This window comes from Oncorhynchus mykiss, chromosome 16, assembly GCF_057628025.1.
Source record: "Oncorhynchus mykiss isolate SJ-2025 chromosome 16, ASM5762802v1, whole genome shotgun sequence".
Taxonomy (NCBI): Eukaryota; Metazoa; Chordata; class Actinopteri; order Salmoniformes; family Salmonidae; genus Oncorhynchus; species Oncorhynchus mykiss.
In genome coordinates, this window is record NC_143037.1 from 10,397,176 (window position 1) to 10,415,004 (window position 17,829).

The 17,829-nt window shown below is 42.6% G+C and overlaps 1 protein-coding gene across 4 annotated transcripts in view; it reads right to left on the reverse strand.

The window, feature by feature from the left end:
• Window positions 1–17,829, reverse strand: part of ca10a (carbonic anhydrase Xa) — a 336,251-nt gene that overhangs the window by 10,719 nt on the left and 307,703 nt on the right. For all 4 annotated transcript variants that reach the window (XM_036946124.2, XM_036946123.2, XM_090201873.1 and 1 more), the window contains 2 exons: window positions 5,262–5,357; window positions 2,507–2,579 (listed from right to left, as the gene is read on the reverse strand). In XM_036946124.2, the coding sequence (XP_036802019.1) occupies window positions 2,507–2,579; window positions 5,262–5,357 (169 nt within the window). The remainder of the gene's footprint in view (window positions 1–2,506; window positions 2,580–5,261; window positions 5,358–17,829) is intronic.

Sequence of the window (17,829 nt, forward strand, 5' to 3'; positions counted from 1 at the left end):
GTGTTAAATGCCGAGCTGTAGTCGATGAACAGCATTCTCACACAGGTATTCCTCTTGTCCAGATGGGTTAGGGCAGTGTGCAGTGTGGTTGAGATTGCATCGTCTGTGGACCTATTTGGGCGGTAAGCATATTGGAGTGAGTCTAGGGTGTCAGGTAGGGTGGAGGTGATATGGTCCTTGACTAGTCTCTCAAAGCACTTCATGATGACAGAAGTGAGTGCTACTCAGTAGTCGTTTAGCTCAGTTACCTTAGCTTTCTTGGGAACAGGAACAATGGTGGCCCTCTTGAAGCATGTGGGAACAACAGACTGGGATAGGGATTGATTGAATATGTCCGTAAACACACCAGCCAGCTGGTCGGCGCATGCTCTGAGGGTGCGGCTAGGGATGCCGTCTGGGCCTGCAGCCTTGCGAGGGTTGACACGTTTAAATGTTTTCCTCACGTCGGCTGCAGTGAAGGAGAGTCTGCATGCTTTAGTTGCGGGCCGTGTCAGTGGCCAGCAACTGCCTGGGAGCAAGACATCCTGGTCCGTGACTGGGCTGGTTTTCTTTTTGTAATCCGTGATTGACTGTAGCCCCTACCACATACCTCTTGTGTCTGAGCCGTTGAATTGAGATTCGACTTTGTCTCTATACTGACGCTTAGCTTGTTTGATTGCCTTGCGGATGGAATAGTTACACTGTTTGTATTCGGTCATGTTTCCGGTCACCTTGCCCTGATTAAAAGCAGTAGTTTGGGCTTTCAGTTTCACACGAATGCTGCCATCAATCCACGGTCTCTGGTTTGGGAATCTTTTAATCATTGCTATGGGAACGACATCTTCAACGCACGTTCTAATGAACTCGCTCACCGAATCAGCGTATTCGTCAATGTTGTTGTCTGACGCAATACGAAACATATCCCAGTCCACGTGATGGAAGCAGTCTTGGAGTGTGGAATCAGATTGGTCGGACCAGCGTTGAACAGACCTCAGCGCGGGAGCTGATTGTTTTAGTTTCTGTCTGTAGGCAGGGATCAACAAAATTGAGTCGTGGTCAGCTTTTCCGAAAGGAGGGCGGGGCAGGGCCTTATATGCGTCGCGGAAGTTAGAATAGCAGTTATCCAAGGTTTTTCCAGCCCTGGTTGCGCAATCGATATGCTGATAAAATTTAGGGAGTCTTGTTTTCAGATTAGCCTTGTTAAAATCCCCAGCTACAATGAATGCAGCCTCCGGATAAATGGATTCCAGTTTGCAAAGAGTCAAATAAAGTTTGTTCAGAGCCATCGATGTGAAGTGTACCTATGATGAAAATTACAGGCCTCTCTCATCTTTTTAAGTGGGAGAACTTGCACAATTGGGTGAATGACTAAATACTTTTTTGCCCCACTGTATGTCATTCATTTTCATCATGTTATTATAATAAAGTGTTAACTAGCCCAACAGTGGGATATGCATAGGCACTTAAAATATACTCATACACTTGTCTAAACCCTATTAAAGCTACAAAAGCATCAGTTCCCAAACTCAACATATGTTGACAATACAACAGATTAGATTAACCAGAATTTACATTTACTATCACGGGTTCGCAAAAATAACTCTCTAAAAGCCATGCCCTGCTAAACCACACCTCCAGTCTTCTGATCTGACCAGGTAGATCATAGCTCACTAACCCAGCATCAACAATTCAATTTAAAGAAAACATTGTTTTTTTGTGTGTCAAAATCACCCAACGTGTGTTCTGTCCAATATTTACCCAAATTGTGTTGTTTTTAACCCAGCATTTTTTAGTGTGTAGAATTTCTGCATCTCTCTCTGTCCCTATCTATCCCTCTCTCCATCATTCTCTCTTTCTCTCTCCGTCTCTTGTTCTCTCTCGCTCTCTCTACTACGCTAACACACTCAATATGTAGTCATCTGTTGCGGCTTCCATTTATAATAAAAGGTACTACGTTTGCTGTGAAGAGGTCACAGTAGCTTTTCCTTCTATTCAGACTGGGAGTTTAGCTGCTATTCACTTTCCTTTCACAGAGTGTATCTATCTAGACTAGAACAACATCAGCATGCTCACCTGCCCCTACCCTACAGGTAGAACATATATACCCTGAAAGGTAAAGAAAAACAAAAAAGACCATCCTTAATCTGAGAACATCAATCATGTTTCTATTATGTTACCACCTCACCCCTGCAGTCTTGTTAGTCCCTCTCCGCCACCACACATCTCTGGAATCCACGTTGGCATTAATCATTCCATTTGGATGCTGTGTTTGTGTGTGCGTATGTGCGTGCGAGGTTATGACAGCTCATTGATGCCTCTGAGACCTCCAATGCACTGGGGGTCACTGTGTTTACGCAGCCTCTCCTCAACCCCATTAATCCAATTGTTCTCTTCTCTGAGCAAGCCATGTGCCATTCTAATATGGCCATCTAACAGCCCTAGTTGTCTCTACTGCAGTCTCTCCAGCTACTCTTTGACTTGTTCCACTGTCTTCCTCCCTACAGTCTACATTGGCATCTCTACTTACTTTTATATGTTATTCTTGTGATGGTGTCTCTGTTCAACATTCGATTCAGGAATGCATTCGAAGTCTCCGCAATCTGGAATACGAGAGGAGAGAAAGAATCACCCAGAGACAGTCACATCAAAGCCAGTCACACACATCGCAAATTACTTCCATATTCCACAATCTCGGCGGTGCATTACAAAATGAACCAAAACGCACTAACAATATGACACCAGCAATTCAAGTGCATTCGCTTTAGGCCCAAATCTTAACTTGAGGCAAGCATGCAGCAAATCTCCCCTTGACTTCAATGCATGATTTACTCGCATAATGCTAGTTGCACAAGTCCATCTCTCTGACCACCAGAGAGAGAGCCACTTTAAAGAGCCTGAACACCAGAGAGAGCCACTTTAAAGAGCCTGAACACCAGAGAGAGACACTTTAAAGAGCCTGAACACCAGAGAGAGCCACTTTAAAGAGCCTGAACACCAGAGAGAGCCACTTTAAAGAGACTGAACACCAGAGAGAGCCACTTTAAAGAGCCTGAACACCAGAGAGAGCCACTTTAAAGAGACTGAACACCAGAGAGATACACTTTAAAGAGCCTGAACACCAGAGAGAGCCACTGTAAAGAGACTGAACACCAGAGAGAGCCACTTTAAAGAGCCTAAACACCAGAGAGAGCCACTTTAAAGAGCCTGAACACCAGAGAGAGCCACTTTAAAGAGCCTGAACACCAGAGAAAGCCACTTTAAAGAGCCTGAACACCAGAGAGAGCCACTTTAAAGAGCCTGAACACCAGAGAAAGCCACTTTAAAGAGCCTTAACACCAGAGAGAGCCACTGTAAAGAGACTGAACACCAGAGAGAGCCACTTTAAAGAGCCTGAACACCAGAGAGAGCCACTTTAAAGAGCCTGAACACCAGAGAAAGCCACTTTAAAGAGCCTGAACACCAGAGAGAGACACTCTAAAGAGCCTGAGCTGCTTTTAGCTGTCCTGTAGCGCTTTTGTCTAAAGACTCAGGGGTCCAGAGTCGACGTGGAACACACTAATCAGTTAAAGATGCACCACACGCTCCCTTAAATCCCCCTTAGTCCCGAGCCTCAGCCTCCTGTCCCATTCTCATCCTCACAACTCTGACTGTCAAGATGTCTTGGAGGCTAAGTGATTAAAAAGCAATGGATGTCCCTTGTCACTACCCTCTCTCTTTCTCAGATGTTTTGAACACTTTTAATGGAGAAATCACCTAGGGGGATGCAGACATGTTATTCTGCAAAATGTAATTAGGAAGTTCTCTCCCAATTGTGAAGTAAACTTAAAAGTAGCTACAGAGAGGAACTGTTCAACAACATATGTCAATTTGACATCTAGAGAAGAAACATAGGTGACACTCACATCCCAGACAAACACTGTCTAGTCTAGTAGATATGGCTGAAGGTGACTCAAACTCCATTTAGTGTCCAACAGTCTCACTATGTCCTCCTCCATTGTGTGTCTGTTCCACAGGGGACCCCACACAGTTACATCCCCCCCATTGTCATTTCGAATAGCGGCTCAGGACACTGATGCCCAAAGGAAGCCCTTACTTACTGGCAGTCTGAGTCACTGAAAGGGTAACATGGTGGGTGTGCAGGTGTTAATGGTCCCCTGGAAGCATGAGTCACAATACCGAGAAATAGGTTCCTGAGATAGTGAAGGACACCACTAATTACCTCACTTCCCATCTCTTCAGCGACTTTAACAATGAGACGGGAACTGATCTGAGAGCCTTAGTTAAGCAAGCTACTTCAAGATGGCTGGAGTTTGGAGTCATTACCACTGAGGGCCAGGCTGAGGGACTAGAGAGGATGAGAGTGAAGTGTTGATTGATTTCATGATGAGTGGGAGGACGGGGGTGTGAGATGTGCTTAATCATATCCCTTTCAATGGCCTACCTCTCTGTCTGTTGTAGTGGTGGGAGTGTGTGTGGGGGTATACAATTGAATATGTAATTACATTTGGTGAGTGCTCAAAATTATAACTTTAGAACTTCTACCACTACATTGACCACTAAAATAACTTTCAGGCAGCAAAAGCAAACACATATTTTATTCAGAAAATTGTAGATTTCTATCTGTAAGTGGTTAGCAGAGAGGAATAGGCTTGACCCGGGTCTCCATGTCCTCCTGTGTGACTGACAGACCGAGCCATTGACACAAGGGAGCTAATTACTGTAGCTAGCTGATTGGGTTGCATCTGAACTACGCAGTACGTCTGTAGCACGAAGAATACAAGAAATTCCACAGCCTTGAGCCGAGCCCAAGAAGCCCACATAACAAAGCTAGCGAGAGAGAGACAAAGCTATTTCACAACCTCACACCCCCCCCTGACATATACAGGGAACACAATGTTAAGCTCACAGGATAACTAGTTCTCTAGTGGATCTATTTCGGGATTGAGAGCAGGGTGACCTTCTCAAAGGACCATTTGGATGCCGTGAAAAAAAGATTAGCATGTAGTAACGTAGCGCTAGCTAGCTAGCTAATACATACAGGGAAAATCACACTGTCAAACTGGTACGTGGTGGGATGATATACTGTGACTCGATGCCAAGTTAATTAGCCTGCAAATAAATCCACGGGTGCCTATCACAACTTGGATTATATCACACTCTGCTGCATGATAGTCCCCCCCCCCCAAAAATGTAAATCGTTCATACAAAGATTTTACATACAAATTCAAGCACGTTTGACACAGTGAGATCAAAGGTTGGAGTTGTGAGAGTGTCACACGCACCTTCATAAATATAGACACTATGACCAGTCCGTTGGGGCTCTTCGCTGCCTCTGTGTAGTTGGTATACAGCTCGTGGTTGTAGTGTATAAGTTGAACCTGGAGATGAAAAAAACAAATGTCAGGAATACAACAAAATCTCTCAAGTGACCTCGCACAAATAGACTGTAGAAAAGTCTGCTCTTGCGGAGCTGCTGTGTGCTGGCTTCTGGTCAAGCCCAGCACTAACGCACCTTTTTCCACATAATAAATTGTGCCGGGTCAGGTATGTCTTAGAGCCATGTAGTCTTTAGAATGTTTAAATCACCGTTTGATTTGATTTATTAGGATCCCCATTAGCCGACACGAACAGTGTCCAATGATGTGTCTGACTGTGTGTGTTTATTTCATGAAACCATCTCCAAATATATATTTTTAATCATTTATTTTACCTGAGCCTTTTTCCGTCAAAAATCTAATTCTGATCGTGTGGGCATGTTGATACAAACGTTAACATATTTACGTACAAAGCCCTGATTGGCGGACAGGATCAGCTATAGACTCTAGAGTCTACCCTGCTTACCTCTTTAAAGTAGGCGTACATGTAGACAAATAAAAGATAACTGGTCATTGGTCAGAATAATCTGATCACATTGTGATGTCATCCCACCTGAACAGGCTGCAACTCAAGGCTGCAACCTCTTACAGAGTTATTTCGACCTCATGGTGTGGAAATATCATTTAATAAAGCAAGAAAATTGCGTTTTTGACTGCACTGCACCTTTAAACAAATGCCTTCACACCTACAATCTCTCCAGAGACTAGGGTTTGTTGGCTTCCCCTGTTCAAGCCTTTTGAAGTGGTGTTGACTAAGATGTCAGTAAAGTTCTACACACACCTTTATGGTTCTACAGGTTCTTAATGATGTGTTTATGTGGGCGGTGTCTATGCACAGCTAGCTCAACTTGTGACCTTGCGACAATAACAACTATTCAAAGAGCAGCCCACGTTTTCTTTTACCAAGCAGACACACTTACGATTCCTGGGAAATCAACAGGAACTGCGGAAAAAGTTCTCACACAATATGGAAGAGTGGGGTAAGTTGAGAGTTTCACATTCATCATCATTACATCAAGGGAAACTTAGTATTATTTCTAACAAAGATATCTACATGTATTTCAGGATTTTGTGTATTCCTGGAAATAACCAGAATTCATGTAAATATAACAGTTTTGAAAACATATGGAGGAAAAAGGGGGGAGGCTTGCAAGCCGAAGAACACCATCCCAACCGTGAAGCACGGGGGTGGCAGAGTCATGTTGTGGGGGTGCTTTGCTGCAGGAAGGACTTGAGCACTTCACAAAATAGATGGCAACATGAGGGAGGAAAAATGATGTGGATATATTGAAGAAACATCTCAAGACATCAGTTAAGTTGTGGAAGTGGAAGTTAAAGCTTGGTTGCAAATGGGTCTTCCAAATCGACAATGACCCCAGCATACTTCCAAAGTTGTGGCAAAATGGCTTAAGGACAACAAAGTCAAGGTATTGGAGTGACCATCACAAAGCCCTGATCTCAATCCTATAGAAAAATTGTGAGCAGAACTGAAAAAGCATGTGTGAGCAAGGAGGCCTACAAACCTGACTCAGTTACACCAGCTCTGTCAGAAGGAATGGGCCAAAATTCACCCAACTTATTGTGGGAAGCTTGTGTAAGGCTACCTGACACGTTTGACCCAAGTTAAACAATTTAAAGGCAATGCTACCAAATACTAATTGAGTGTATGTAAACTTCTGACCCACTGGGAATGTGATAAGAGCTGAAGTAAATCATTCTCTCTACTATTACTCTGACATTTCACATTCTTAAAATAAAGTGAGGATCCTAACTGACCTAAGACAGGGAATTTTTACTTGGATTAAATGTCAGGAATTGTGAAAAACTGAGTTTAAATGTTTTTGGTTAAGGTTTATGTAAACTTCCGACTTCAACTGTAAGTTCAAGATTAAAAATGTACTTAACAAGTCACATAATAAGATGCACGGACTCACTTTGTGTGCAATAATAGTGCTTAACATGATTTTTGAATGACTACCTCCGTCGAGCAGTGATTTTATAACACATATTCAACCACAAAGACCAGGGAGGTTTTCCAATGCCTCGCAAAGAAGTGCACCCATTGGTAGATGGGTAAAAATACAAATAAAGCAGAAATTGCATATCCTTTGAGCATGGTGAAGTTATTAATTGCACTTTGGATGGTGCATCAATACACCCAGTCACTACAAAGATACAGGCATCCTTCCTAACTCAGTTGCTGGAGAGGAAGGAAACTGAGTTTAATGGCTGTGTTAGGAGAACACTGAGAATGGATCAACAACATTGTAGTTACTCCACAGTATTAACCTAACTGACAGAGTGAAAAGGTGCAAGCCTGTACATAATACAAATATTCCAAAACATGCATCCTGTTTGCATTAAGGCACTAAAGTAAAACTGCAAAAAATGTTGGCAAAGAAATGTACTTTCTGTCCTGAATACAAAGCATTATGTTTGGAGCAAATCCAACACAACACATCACTGAGTACAGCTTTATATATATTTCAAGCATGGTGATGGCTGCATCATGTTATGGGTATGCTTGTTATCGGCAAGTACTAAGGATTTTTTAAAGGTAAAAAATAAACAGAATAGAGCTAAGTACAGGCAAAATCCTAAAGGAAAACCTGGTTCAGTCTACTTTCCAACAGACACTGGGAGACAAATTTCCTTTCAGCAGGACAAAAACCTAAAACACAAGGCCAAATCTACACTGGATTTGCTTACCAAGATGATATTGAATGTTCCTGAGTGGCCTAGTTACAGTTTTGCCTTAAATTGGCATGACAATCTATGGCAAGACCTGAAGATGGTTGTCTAACAATGACCAACAACCAATTAGACAGAATTTTTTAAAGAATAATGTGCAAATATTGTACAATCCAAGTCTCTTAGAGACTTACCCACAAAGACTCACAACTGTAACCTCTGCCAAATGTTATTGTAACTCAGGGGTGTCAATACTTATGTAAATGAGATATTTGCAAACATTTCCAAAAACATGTTTTCACTTTGTCATTATTGGGTAGCGTGTGTAGATGGGTGAGAGAAAACAATCAATTTTATCCATTTTGAATTGAATCTTTAACAACAAAATGTGGAATAAGTCAAGGGGTATGAATACTTTCTGAAGGCACTGTAAACCTCTGTTCAATATCACTCACCATTACATTTACTGAGCAGCTGTCTGGGTCAGGGATGTTGTTTCTATGCGCCAATTAATAGGTACGTTTTCTGCATTTGAGGCAACTAAATTGGTCCACAAAATTCTTGATATGTTTATCAAGTTCAGACTCCATGTCATCAGATAAGACCTTGTGTTCCTCTGCTACTCATCACAGCCTCTCTTTATACAGCTCAGACTCCATGTCATCAGATAAAATACCTTGTGTTCCTCTGCTACTCATCACAGCCTCTCTTTATACAGTTCAGACTCCATGTCATCAGATAAGACCTGGTGTTCCTCTGCTACTCATCACAGCCTCACTTTATACAGCTCAGACTCCATGTCATCAGATAAGACCTGGTGTTCCTCTGCTACTCATCACAGCCTCTCTTTATACAGCTCAGACTCCATGTCATCAGATAAGACCTGGTGTTCCTCTGCTACTCATCACAGCCTCTCTTTATACAGCTCAGACTCCATGTCATCAGATAAGACCTGGTGTTCCTCTGCTACTCATCACAGCCTCTCTTTATACAGTTCAGACTCCATGTCATCAGATAAGACCTTGTGTTCCTCTGCTACTCATCACAGCCTCTCTTTATACAGCTCAGACTCCATGTCATCAGATAAAATACCTTGTGTTCCTCTGCTACTCATCACAGCCTCTCTTTATACAGCTCAGACTCCATGTCATCAGATAAGACCTGGTGTACCTCTGCTACTCATCACAGCCTCTCTTTATACAGCTCAGACTCCATGTCATCAGATAAGACCTGGTGTTCCTCTGCTACTCATCACAGCCTCACTTTATACAGCTCAGACTCCATGTCATCAGATAAGACCTGGCCTCTCTTCCAAACAGGTACATGTTTGTTTTCTGTACCTCTCCAGTGTCATTCAGTCTATTTGTTCATCCCTTGCTGCTGCTCCAAGGGACTTCTTCCCTTCTCTCACTTCCTTGGCTGCTCTTTCAAGAACCTCAAGGGGGATAGAAACCTGCTTGTTTTACGTTTGTATACACAGGGCATAATGGTGTCTGCTCCATATCAATATAAAATGCACTATCTTGAGTTCATATGCATGACATATTGCAAAAATACTATGAATATTATGCATAACAAAATACAATATAATCATAATTTGTATGGGGTATGGTGGCCATTGGCTCAACTTACCTCAAGGCAAACATGTTGACCATATCAACCCACACAGCTACAAAGATGGACTTTCATGCTAGGTTTGGGTTTGTCGTATTGTAGCTTATAGAGACCCCAACTGATGTATAAAACAATCTTAAAAGTATCTCCGTTGACACCTATAACACGATACATTCATTTGACTTTGTGAAATTTGTTCTTTGGACCTAACTTGCTTACCACTTTTTCCATGTGGTTTGTTCCTTCACATGATCTCTTCCTAAATATTTCCTAGAAACAAGGGGTGGCTCAATTAACCCTGGCCCACTATCTCCTACTGTTACTTCACATATTTTCCACTTCCCTTGAACTTTGCAGAAAGATGTAGAAAATATGCTGTACATTTGCAGAGAAACAAAGTGTATTCAGAAATGTATTCTGCCTCAAACATTCTCCATGACCTCTCCTCAGTCTTTCTTTCTTGTTGTTGTCTGAGTCTCTAGTCGTTTGTAATCTTTAAAAGGTTTAGAATTTCTTTTACCACAGATACACTACATGGCCAAAAATATGTGGACACCTGCTCGTCGAAAATCTCATTCCAAAATCATGGACATTAATATGGAGTTGGTACCCCTTTTCTGCTAAAACAGTCTCCAATCTTCTGGGAAGGATTTCCAAAAGATGTTGGAACATTGCTGCGAGGACTTGCTTCTATTCAGCCACAAGAGTATTAGTGAGGTCGGGCACTGATGTTGGGTGATTAGGCCTGGCTCGCAGTCGGCGTTCCTTTTCATCCCAAAGGTGTTTGATGGGGCTGAGGTCAACGCTCTGTGCAGGCCAGTCAAGTTCTTCCACACCGATCTCAACAAACCATTTCTTTATGGACCTCACTTTGTGCACAGGGACATTGTCATGCTGAAACAGGAAAGGGCCTTCCCCAAACTCTTGCCACAAAGTTGGAAGCACAGAATTGTCTAGAATGTCATTCTATGCTGTAGCGTTAAGATTTCTCTTCACTGGAACTAAGGGGCCTAGACCAAACCATGAAAATCATCCCCTGACCATTATCATTCCTCCTCCACCAATGGCGGCGAGCTTTACACCACTCCAATGCTTGGCATTATACATGGTGGTCTTGGGCCATGGAAACCCATTTCATGAAGCTCCTGACAAACCGTTCTTGTGCTGACGTGGCTTCCAGAGGCAGTTTGGAACTCGGTAGTGAGTTTCCACCTAGGAGCAACAGTAGATATTTACAACAGAAATTTGACGAACTGACTTGTTGGAAGGGTGGCATCCTATGACAGTGCCACGTTGAAAGTCACTGAGCTATTCAAGGCCTCTACTGCCAATGTTTCTCTATGGAGATTGCACGGCTGTGTGCTCGATTTTATACACTGGTCAGCAACGGGTGTGGCTGAAATAGACAAATCCACTTATTTGAAGTGGTGTCGACCTACTTTCCTATATATAGTGTACATTTAAAAAAAGGTATGGGCTCAGGAAAACCAGTCAGTATCTGGTGTGACCACAATTTGCCTCATGAAGCGCGACATATCTCCTTTGCATAGAGTTGATCAGGCTGTTGATTGTGCCCTTTGGACGGGTGTTCCACTCACCTTCAATGGCTGTGTAAAGTTGCTGGATATTGTCCACACACTTTAGTATATATGTGACTTGTTTCAGGAAACCAGACGTATGTCACCTGTCACTACTTCACAGGAGAGCCATTGGAACGTAAACTTAAAAATAAAAAAAATGCGTTATTTTTGGCAGAAATGCCTTCTGGAACATGTGAACTTTCATGTGCCATAATTACAGATGTATGCCATCTGTAAATAACAATACAATTGTTAAATTACGAGCCTAGTTGGTTAACCCACAGAAAAAGGCAGCCACCTTCCTGCTAGCCATGATTGGCTGAGATAATGAGTGGGCTGGACATGCCAAAAGATGAGTTTGGATTGGTCTGCCATGTAGCGTGCTTCTGTCTATAAAATGTGCTGGTCAGTATGTGTAGGAAATCCTTTCTAACACCGCTTTTTTAAAAAATATATCAAGTAGTAGAACTGCATAAGTGTTGCTCTCCACTTTCTGGAGGACCGAGCTTTGAAATCAGTGTAATTAGAGTATGATAGCTGAGGAGATGGGGAACATTCGGGCATTTGATTGCAAATATGCAGAAAAAAAGAGAACATCGAAGGTTGTTGTATAAAACACCTGTCTCTGGATTACATCTTCAAACTAAGAGCAGCCGTAGCATCCATGAGAGAGAGGGAGAAGAGTCCATCCATGTTTACATGTAAGATTTTCTAGCTAGCTACATTTTCAGATATTACACATTTCTAATTTTATCAGAAAGTCGCTTTCATTTCAAGTTAAAGTGTACTGCTAGCTAGCTAGCTAACATTACGTGTATGACCTGTGTAGTAATATTATTCATATCTCAGAGCCATTTGCATTGCTAGTCAAAGCTTAATGTTAGCTAGCTAACATTGAACCTGGTTGGTTAGCTACCTGCAAATTCAGGCAGGGTAGTACCGTTGTGAGTTTGAATTATGCTTCATTGTTTAGCTAGCTAAACAAAAGACTCCACTATGCAAGTAACCATTTCAATAGAATGTTCATGATGTCACTGCGACAACTGTCAATAGAAGTAGCTGGTAAATTCGCTCTGGCTATCTACTCCGATTTCAGAGCACTCTCTCTGTGTGCCAGAGTGTAGAATAAATGCTGAATTTATGAATTCTCAACACTCATTAAATATGGCTGGTGTCAGTAAACCTTGCATGATTAAATTGTTGCCAGCAGCACAGTTGCAGTCACCAACACTCTGGATAATTTAGAAACAGCCTAACCAGCTCTGCTACGACGAGTAAAATGGTCAGAGTGAGCTGTTCTCTCATTTGTGTCTGGGAGTAGCTAGCAAGCTAGCCAACGTTAGCCAGTTATCTTGGGTGCTTGACTGCTGTTGTTAGGACAAAACGCTCGGATCAACCCTACTCCTCGGTCAGAGTGTCCAGTGTGCGCTCTGAATGCTCCGAGAGTGAAACGCTCTGAATTTACGAACGGACAATCTGACAATGCTCCTTGATATGCCACACCTGTCAGGTGGATGGACTATCTTGGCAAATGAGAAACACTCACTAACAGGGACGTAAAACTAATTTGTGAGAAATCAGTTTGTGTGTATTGAACATTTGAGATATTCTATTTCATGAAACCTAGACCCAACACTTTACATGTTGCATTTATATTTTTGTTCCGTATAATCTTAACTACTGTTTTTGTCACACTCTGACCTTAGAGAGATGTTTAATTTCTCTATTTGGTTAGGTCAGGGTGTGATTTGGGATGGGCATTCTATGTTCTCTATTTCTTTGTGTTTGGCCGAGTGTGGTTTCCCAATCAGAGGCAGCTGTCCTTCATTGTCTCTGATTGGGGATCATACTTAGGCAGCCCTTTTGCCCTCCTTCAGTGTGGGATCTTGTATTTGTTTGAGTGCATGTAGTTTGCACGACGAAGCGTTTCGTTCCTTGTATTGTTTATTGTTTTTTTTCTAGTTGGAACATTTAAATAAAATAATGTACGACTACCACGCTGCACCTTGGTCTCCTTCCGACGACAAACGTTACAGATTCATCAATCCTACCTTGATTAAATTGAAAAGTTGACATCTCTACACGTCTTTCTCCATCTGTCTTCTCTGACATGTTGGGAGGCAGCAATAGAAACACACTGTCGAAGGATAGTAATTATACAGAACTCTAACGGGGAACCGCAGAGCGACAGCTTGTCTATAAAGGTAATCAAGGCCTGGGGAAGTGATTAGGTGACATGTTGAGAGAGAGCAAGACAGAGAGAGAGAGGCTCCCCAACCCCCCCAGAATGAGATTGGGGTAAAGTTTAGATGGCGAGAGGCGAAGGCCTGGGTGAACTATAGAGGACTTACAGTGGCAAGAAAAAGTATGTGAACCCTTTGGTTGGATTCCCACAGACATTGGTCATAAAATGTGATCTGATCTTCATCTAGGTCACAACAATAGACAAACACAGTCTGCTTAAACTAACACACAAACAATTATACGTTTTCATGTCTTTATTGAACACATCGTGTAAACATTCACAGTGCAGGGTGGGAAAAGTATGTGAACCCTTGGATTTAATAACTGGTTTACTCTCCTTTAGCAGCAGTAACCTCAACCAAACATTTTCTGTAGTTGCAGATCAGACCTGCACAACGGTCAGGAGGAATTTTGGACCATTCCTCTTTACAAGACTGTTTCAGTTCAGCAATATTCTTGGGATGTCTGGTGTGAACCGCTGACAAGGTCATGCCACAGCATCTCAATCGGATTGAGGTCAGGCTCTGACTGGGCCACTCCAAAAGGCATATTTTCATCGGTTGAAGCCATTCTGTTGTTGATTTACTTCTGTGTTTTGGGTCATTCTCCTGTTGCATCACCCAACTTCTGTTGAGCTTCAATTGGCGGACAGAGCCTTACATTCTCCTGCAAAATGTCTTGATAAACTTGGGAATTCATTTTTCCGTTGATGATAGTAAGCTGTCCAGGTCCTGTGGCAGCAAAACAGCCAAAACCATGACGCTCCCTACACCATACTTTACAGCTGGGATGAGGTTTTGATGTTGGTGTGCTGTGTCTTTTTTTCTCCACATAGTGTTGTGTGTTCCTTTCAAACAACTCAACTTTAGTTAAATCTGTCCACAGAATATTTTGCCAGTAGAGCTGTGGAACATCCAGGTTCTCTTTTGCGAACTTCAGATGTGCAGCAATGTTTTTTTTTGGACAGCAGTGGCTTCTTACGTGGTGTCCTCCCTCAAACATCATTCTTGGCACATCGTAGACTCGTCAACAGAGATGTTAGAATGTTCTAGATATTTCTTTAAGTCTTTAGATGACACTCTAGGATTCTTCTTAACCTTATTGAGCATTCTGAGCTGTGCTCTTGCAGTCATCCTTGCAGGATGGCCACTCCTAGGGAGAATAGCAACCGTGCTGAACTTTCCCCATTTATAGACAATTTGTCTTACCCGATTTTGACTCTTGCTTGTCCTGGACTCTGTACCCGCCTGCCTGCCTTGACCTTGAGCCTGTCTGCCACTCTGTACCTCCTGGACTCTGAACTGGTTTTGACCTTTGACCTGTCCACGACCATTCTCTTGCCTCCCCCTTTTTGGATTATTAAACATCTTAAACTCCAATCATCTGCCTCCCGTGTCTGTATCTGGGTCTGGGTCTCGCCTTGTGTCATAATAGACTTCATCTCCCGTGTCTGTATCTGGGTCTGGGTCTCGCCTTGTGTCATAATAGACTTCATCTCCCGTGTCTGTATCTGGGTCTTGCCTTGTGTTATGATAAGCTGACTCTTTACTCCAATTAGCTTTTGGAGAAGTAATTAGCCTAGGGGTTCACATACTTTTTCCAACCTACACTGTGAATGAAGAATGCTGTCTTCAATATAGACAAGAAAATACAATAATTTGTGTGTTATAAGTTTAAGCAGACTATGTTTGTCTATTGCTGCGACTTAGATGAAGATCAGATCAAATATTATGACCAATTTATGCAGAAATCCAGGTAATTTCAAAGGGTTGACATAGTTTTTCTTGCCACTGTACATAACAGAGACTGCCAAGAGAAACACGCAGACAGTAGTAATGACAGGGAATGAGAGATATAGAGTAAAAGAAGATAGAAACAGACCAAGGTAAAAGAGCAACATAACAACCATGACTTTACACACACACACACACACACACACACACACACACACACACACACACACACACACACACACACACACACACACACACACAGACACACACACACACACACAGAAACAGAACGTTGTGAAGTTCTGGTCACCAGCCATTACTTTCCTCCTCTAACCCCACAGGACTGGCGGTGTTCTGCCTGTTGGCTGTTATCATGAGGGCTGAGAGGAGAGAGAGAGTGGGTGGAAAGTAAGAAACAGAGTGTGTGTGTGAGGGGTTGTGTGTGTGAGGGTGTGTGTGAGTGAGGGGGTGTGTGAGAGTAATGTCAACTATTAAAGACTACCAGAACCCAAAGGATTCTCCAATTACCTTGAATGAGCTACAGGACAAAATAAAACCCCTCCAACCCAAAAAGGCATGTGGTGTTGATGGTATCCTTAATGAAATGATCAAATATACAGACAACAAATTCCAATTGGCTATACTAAAACTTTTTAACATCATCCCCGGCTCTGCATCTTCCCAAATATTTGGAACCAAGGACAAAAGTGGAGACACATTTGACCCCAATAACTACCGTGGGATATGCATCAACAGCAACCTTGGGAAAATCCTCTGCATTATCATTAACAGCAGACTCGTACATTTCCTCAATGGAAACAATGTACTGAGAACATTTTCAAATTGCCTTTTTACCAAATGACCATACAACAGACCATGTATTCACCCTGCACACCCTAATTGACAACCAAACAAACAAAAACAAAAAGGCAAAGTCTTCTCATGCTTTGTTGATTTCAAAAAACCCTTCGACTCAATTTGGCATGAGGGTCTGCTATACAAATTGATGGAAAGCGGTGTTGGGGGTAAAACATACGACATTAGAAAATCCATGTACACAAACAACAAGTGTGCGGTTAAAATTGGCAAAAAACACACACATTTCTTCCCACAGGGCCGTGGGGTGAGATAGGGATGCAGCTTAAGCCCCACCCTCTTCAACAAAAGTGGGGCAAAAAAGTATTTAGTCAGCCACCAATTGTGCAAGTTCTCCCACTTAAAAAGATGAGAGAGGCCTGTAATTTTCATAATTGGTACACTTCAACTATGTTAGACAAAATGAAGAAAAAAAATCCCGAAAATCACATTGTTGGATTTTTAATGAATTTATTTGCAAACATAATTTGCCACAGGTAACTTCCACAAAGCTGTGTAAGATCTGAGAGACAAGGCAAGAAGGGCATTCTATGCTATCAAAAGGAACGTAAAATTCAACATACCAATTAGGATCTGGCTAATAATACTTGAACCAGTCAGAGAGCCCATTGCCCTTTATGGTTGTGAGGTCTGGGGTCCGCTCAGCAACCATTCACCAAAATGGGAGAAACACCAAATTGAGACTTTGCATGCAGAATTCTGCAAAAATATCCTCCATGTACAACATAGAACACCAAATAATACATGCAGAGCAGAATTAGGCAGATACCCACTAATTATCAAAATCCAGAAAAGAGCTGATAAATTCTACAACCACCTAAAAGGAAGCGATTCCCAAACCTTCCATAACAAAGCCATCACCTACAGAGAGATGAACCCGGAGAAGAGTCCCCTAAGCAAGCTGGTCCTGGGGCTCTGTTCACAAACACAAACACACCCTACAGAGCCCTAGGAGAGCAACACAGTTAGACCCAAGCTAATCATGAGGAAACAAAAAGTTAATTACTTGACACATGGAATGAATTAACAGAAAAACAGAGCAAACTAGAATGCTATTTGGCCCTAAACAGAGAGTACACAGTGGCAGAATACCTGACCACCGTGACTGACACAAACTTAACAAAAGCTTTGACTATGTACACTCAGTGAGCATAGCCTTGCTATTGAGAAAGGCCACCGAAGGCAGACATGGCTCTCAAGAGAAGACAGGCTATGTGCACACTGCCCACAAAATGACTCTCCCCCCTCCTCTGGAATTGACTCTCCCCCTCCTTCCCTCTCTCTCTCCCTCTTCATCCTCCTCAGGAACTGACTCTCCCCCTCCCTTCCTCCTCCTCTGGAAATGACTCTCCCCCTCCCTCCCTCCCTCCCTCTCTCTCCCCTCCCTCTCCCCCCTCCATCTTCCTCTGGAAATGACCATCCCCCTCCCTCTTCCTCCTCCTATGGAACTAACACACACAAGCATGGTGTGGCACAGAGGAACTCAAAAACAACAAGATGTTCTCTCTCTCAACATTGGTTGGGGGGGGGGCAACTGGGTGGGTGCAACTGAATATTAGCAAGGTGTTCTTAATGTTTTGTACACTCAGTGTAGAGCCACTCACATACACCTTTAGCCTACAAGCTAATGTTATACTGTCAACACTTTGTGTCAGGCTGTTTCTTATCACCCTACTGATTCTAGGTCTCCGACACCTTGCATGTGAGGTGGAAAATGAAAGTGCACGGGCTTATAGC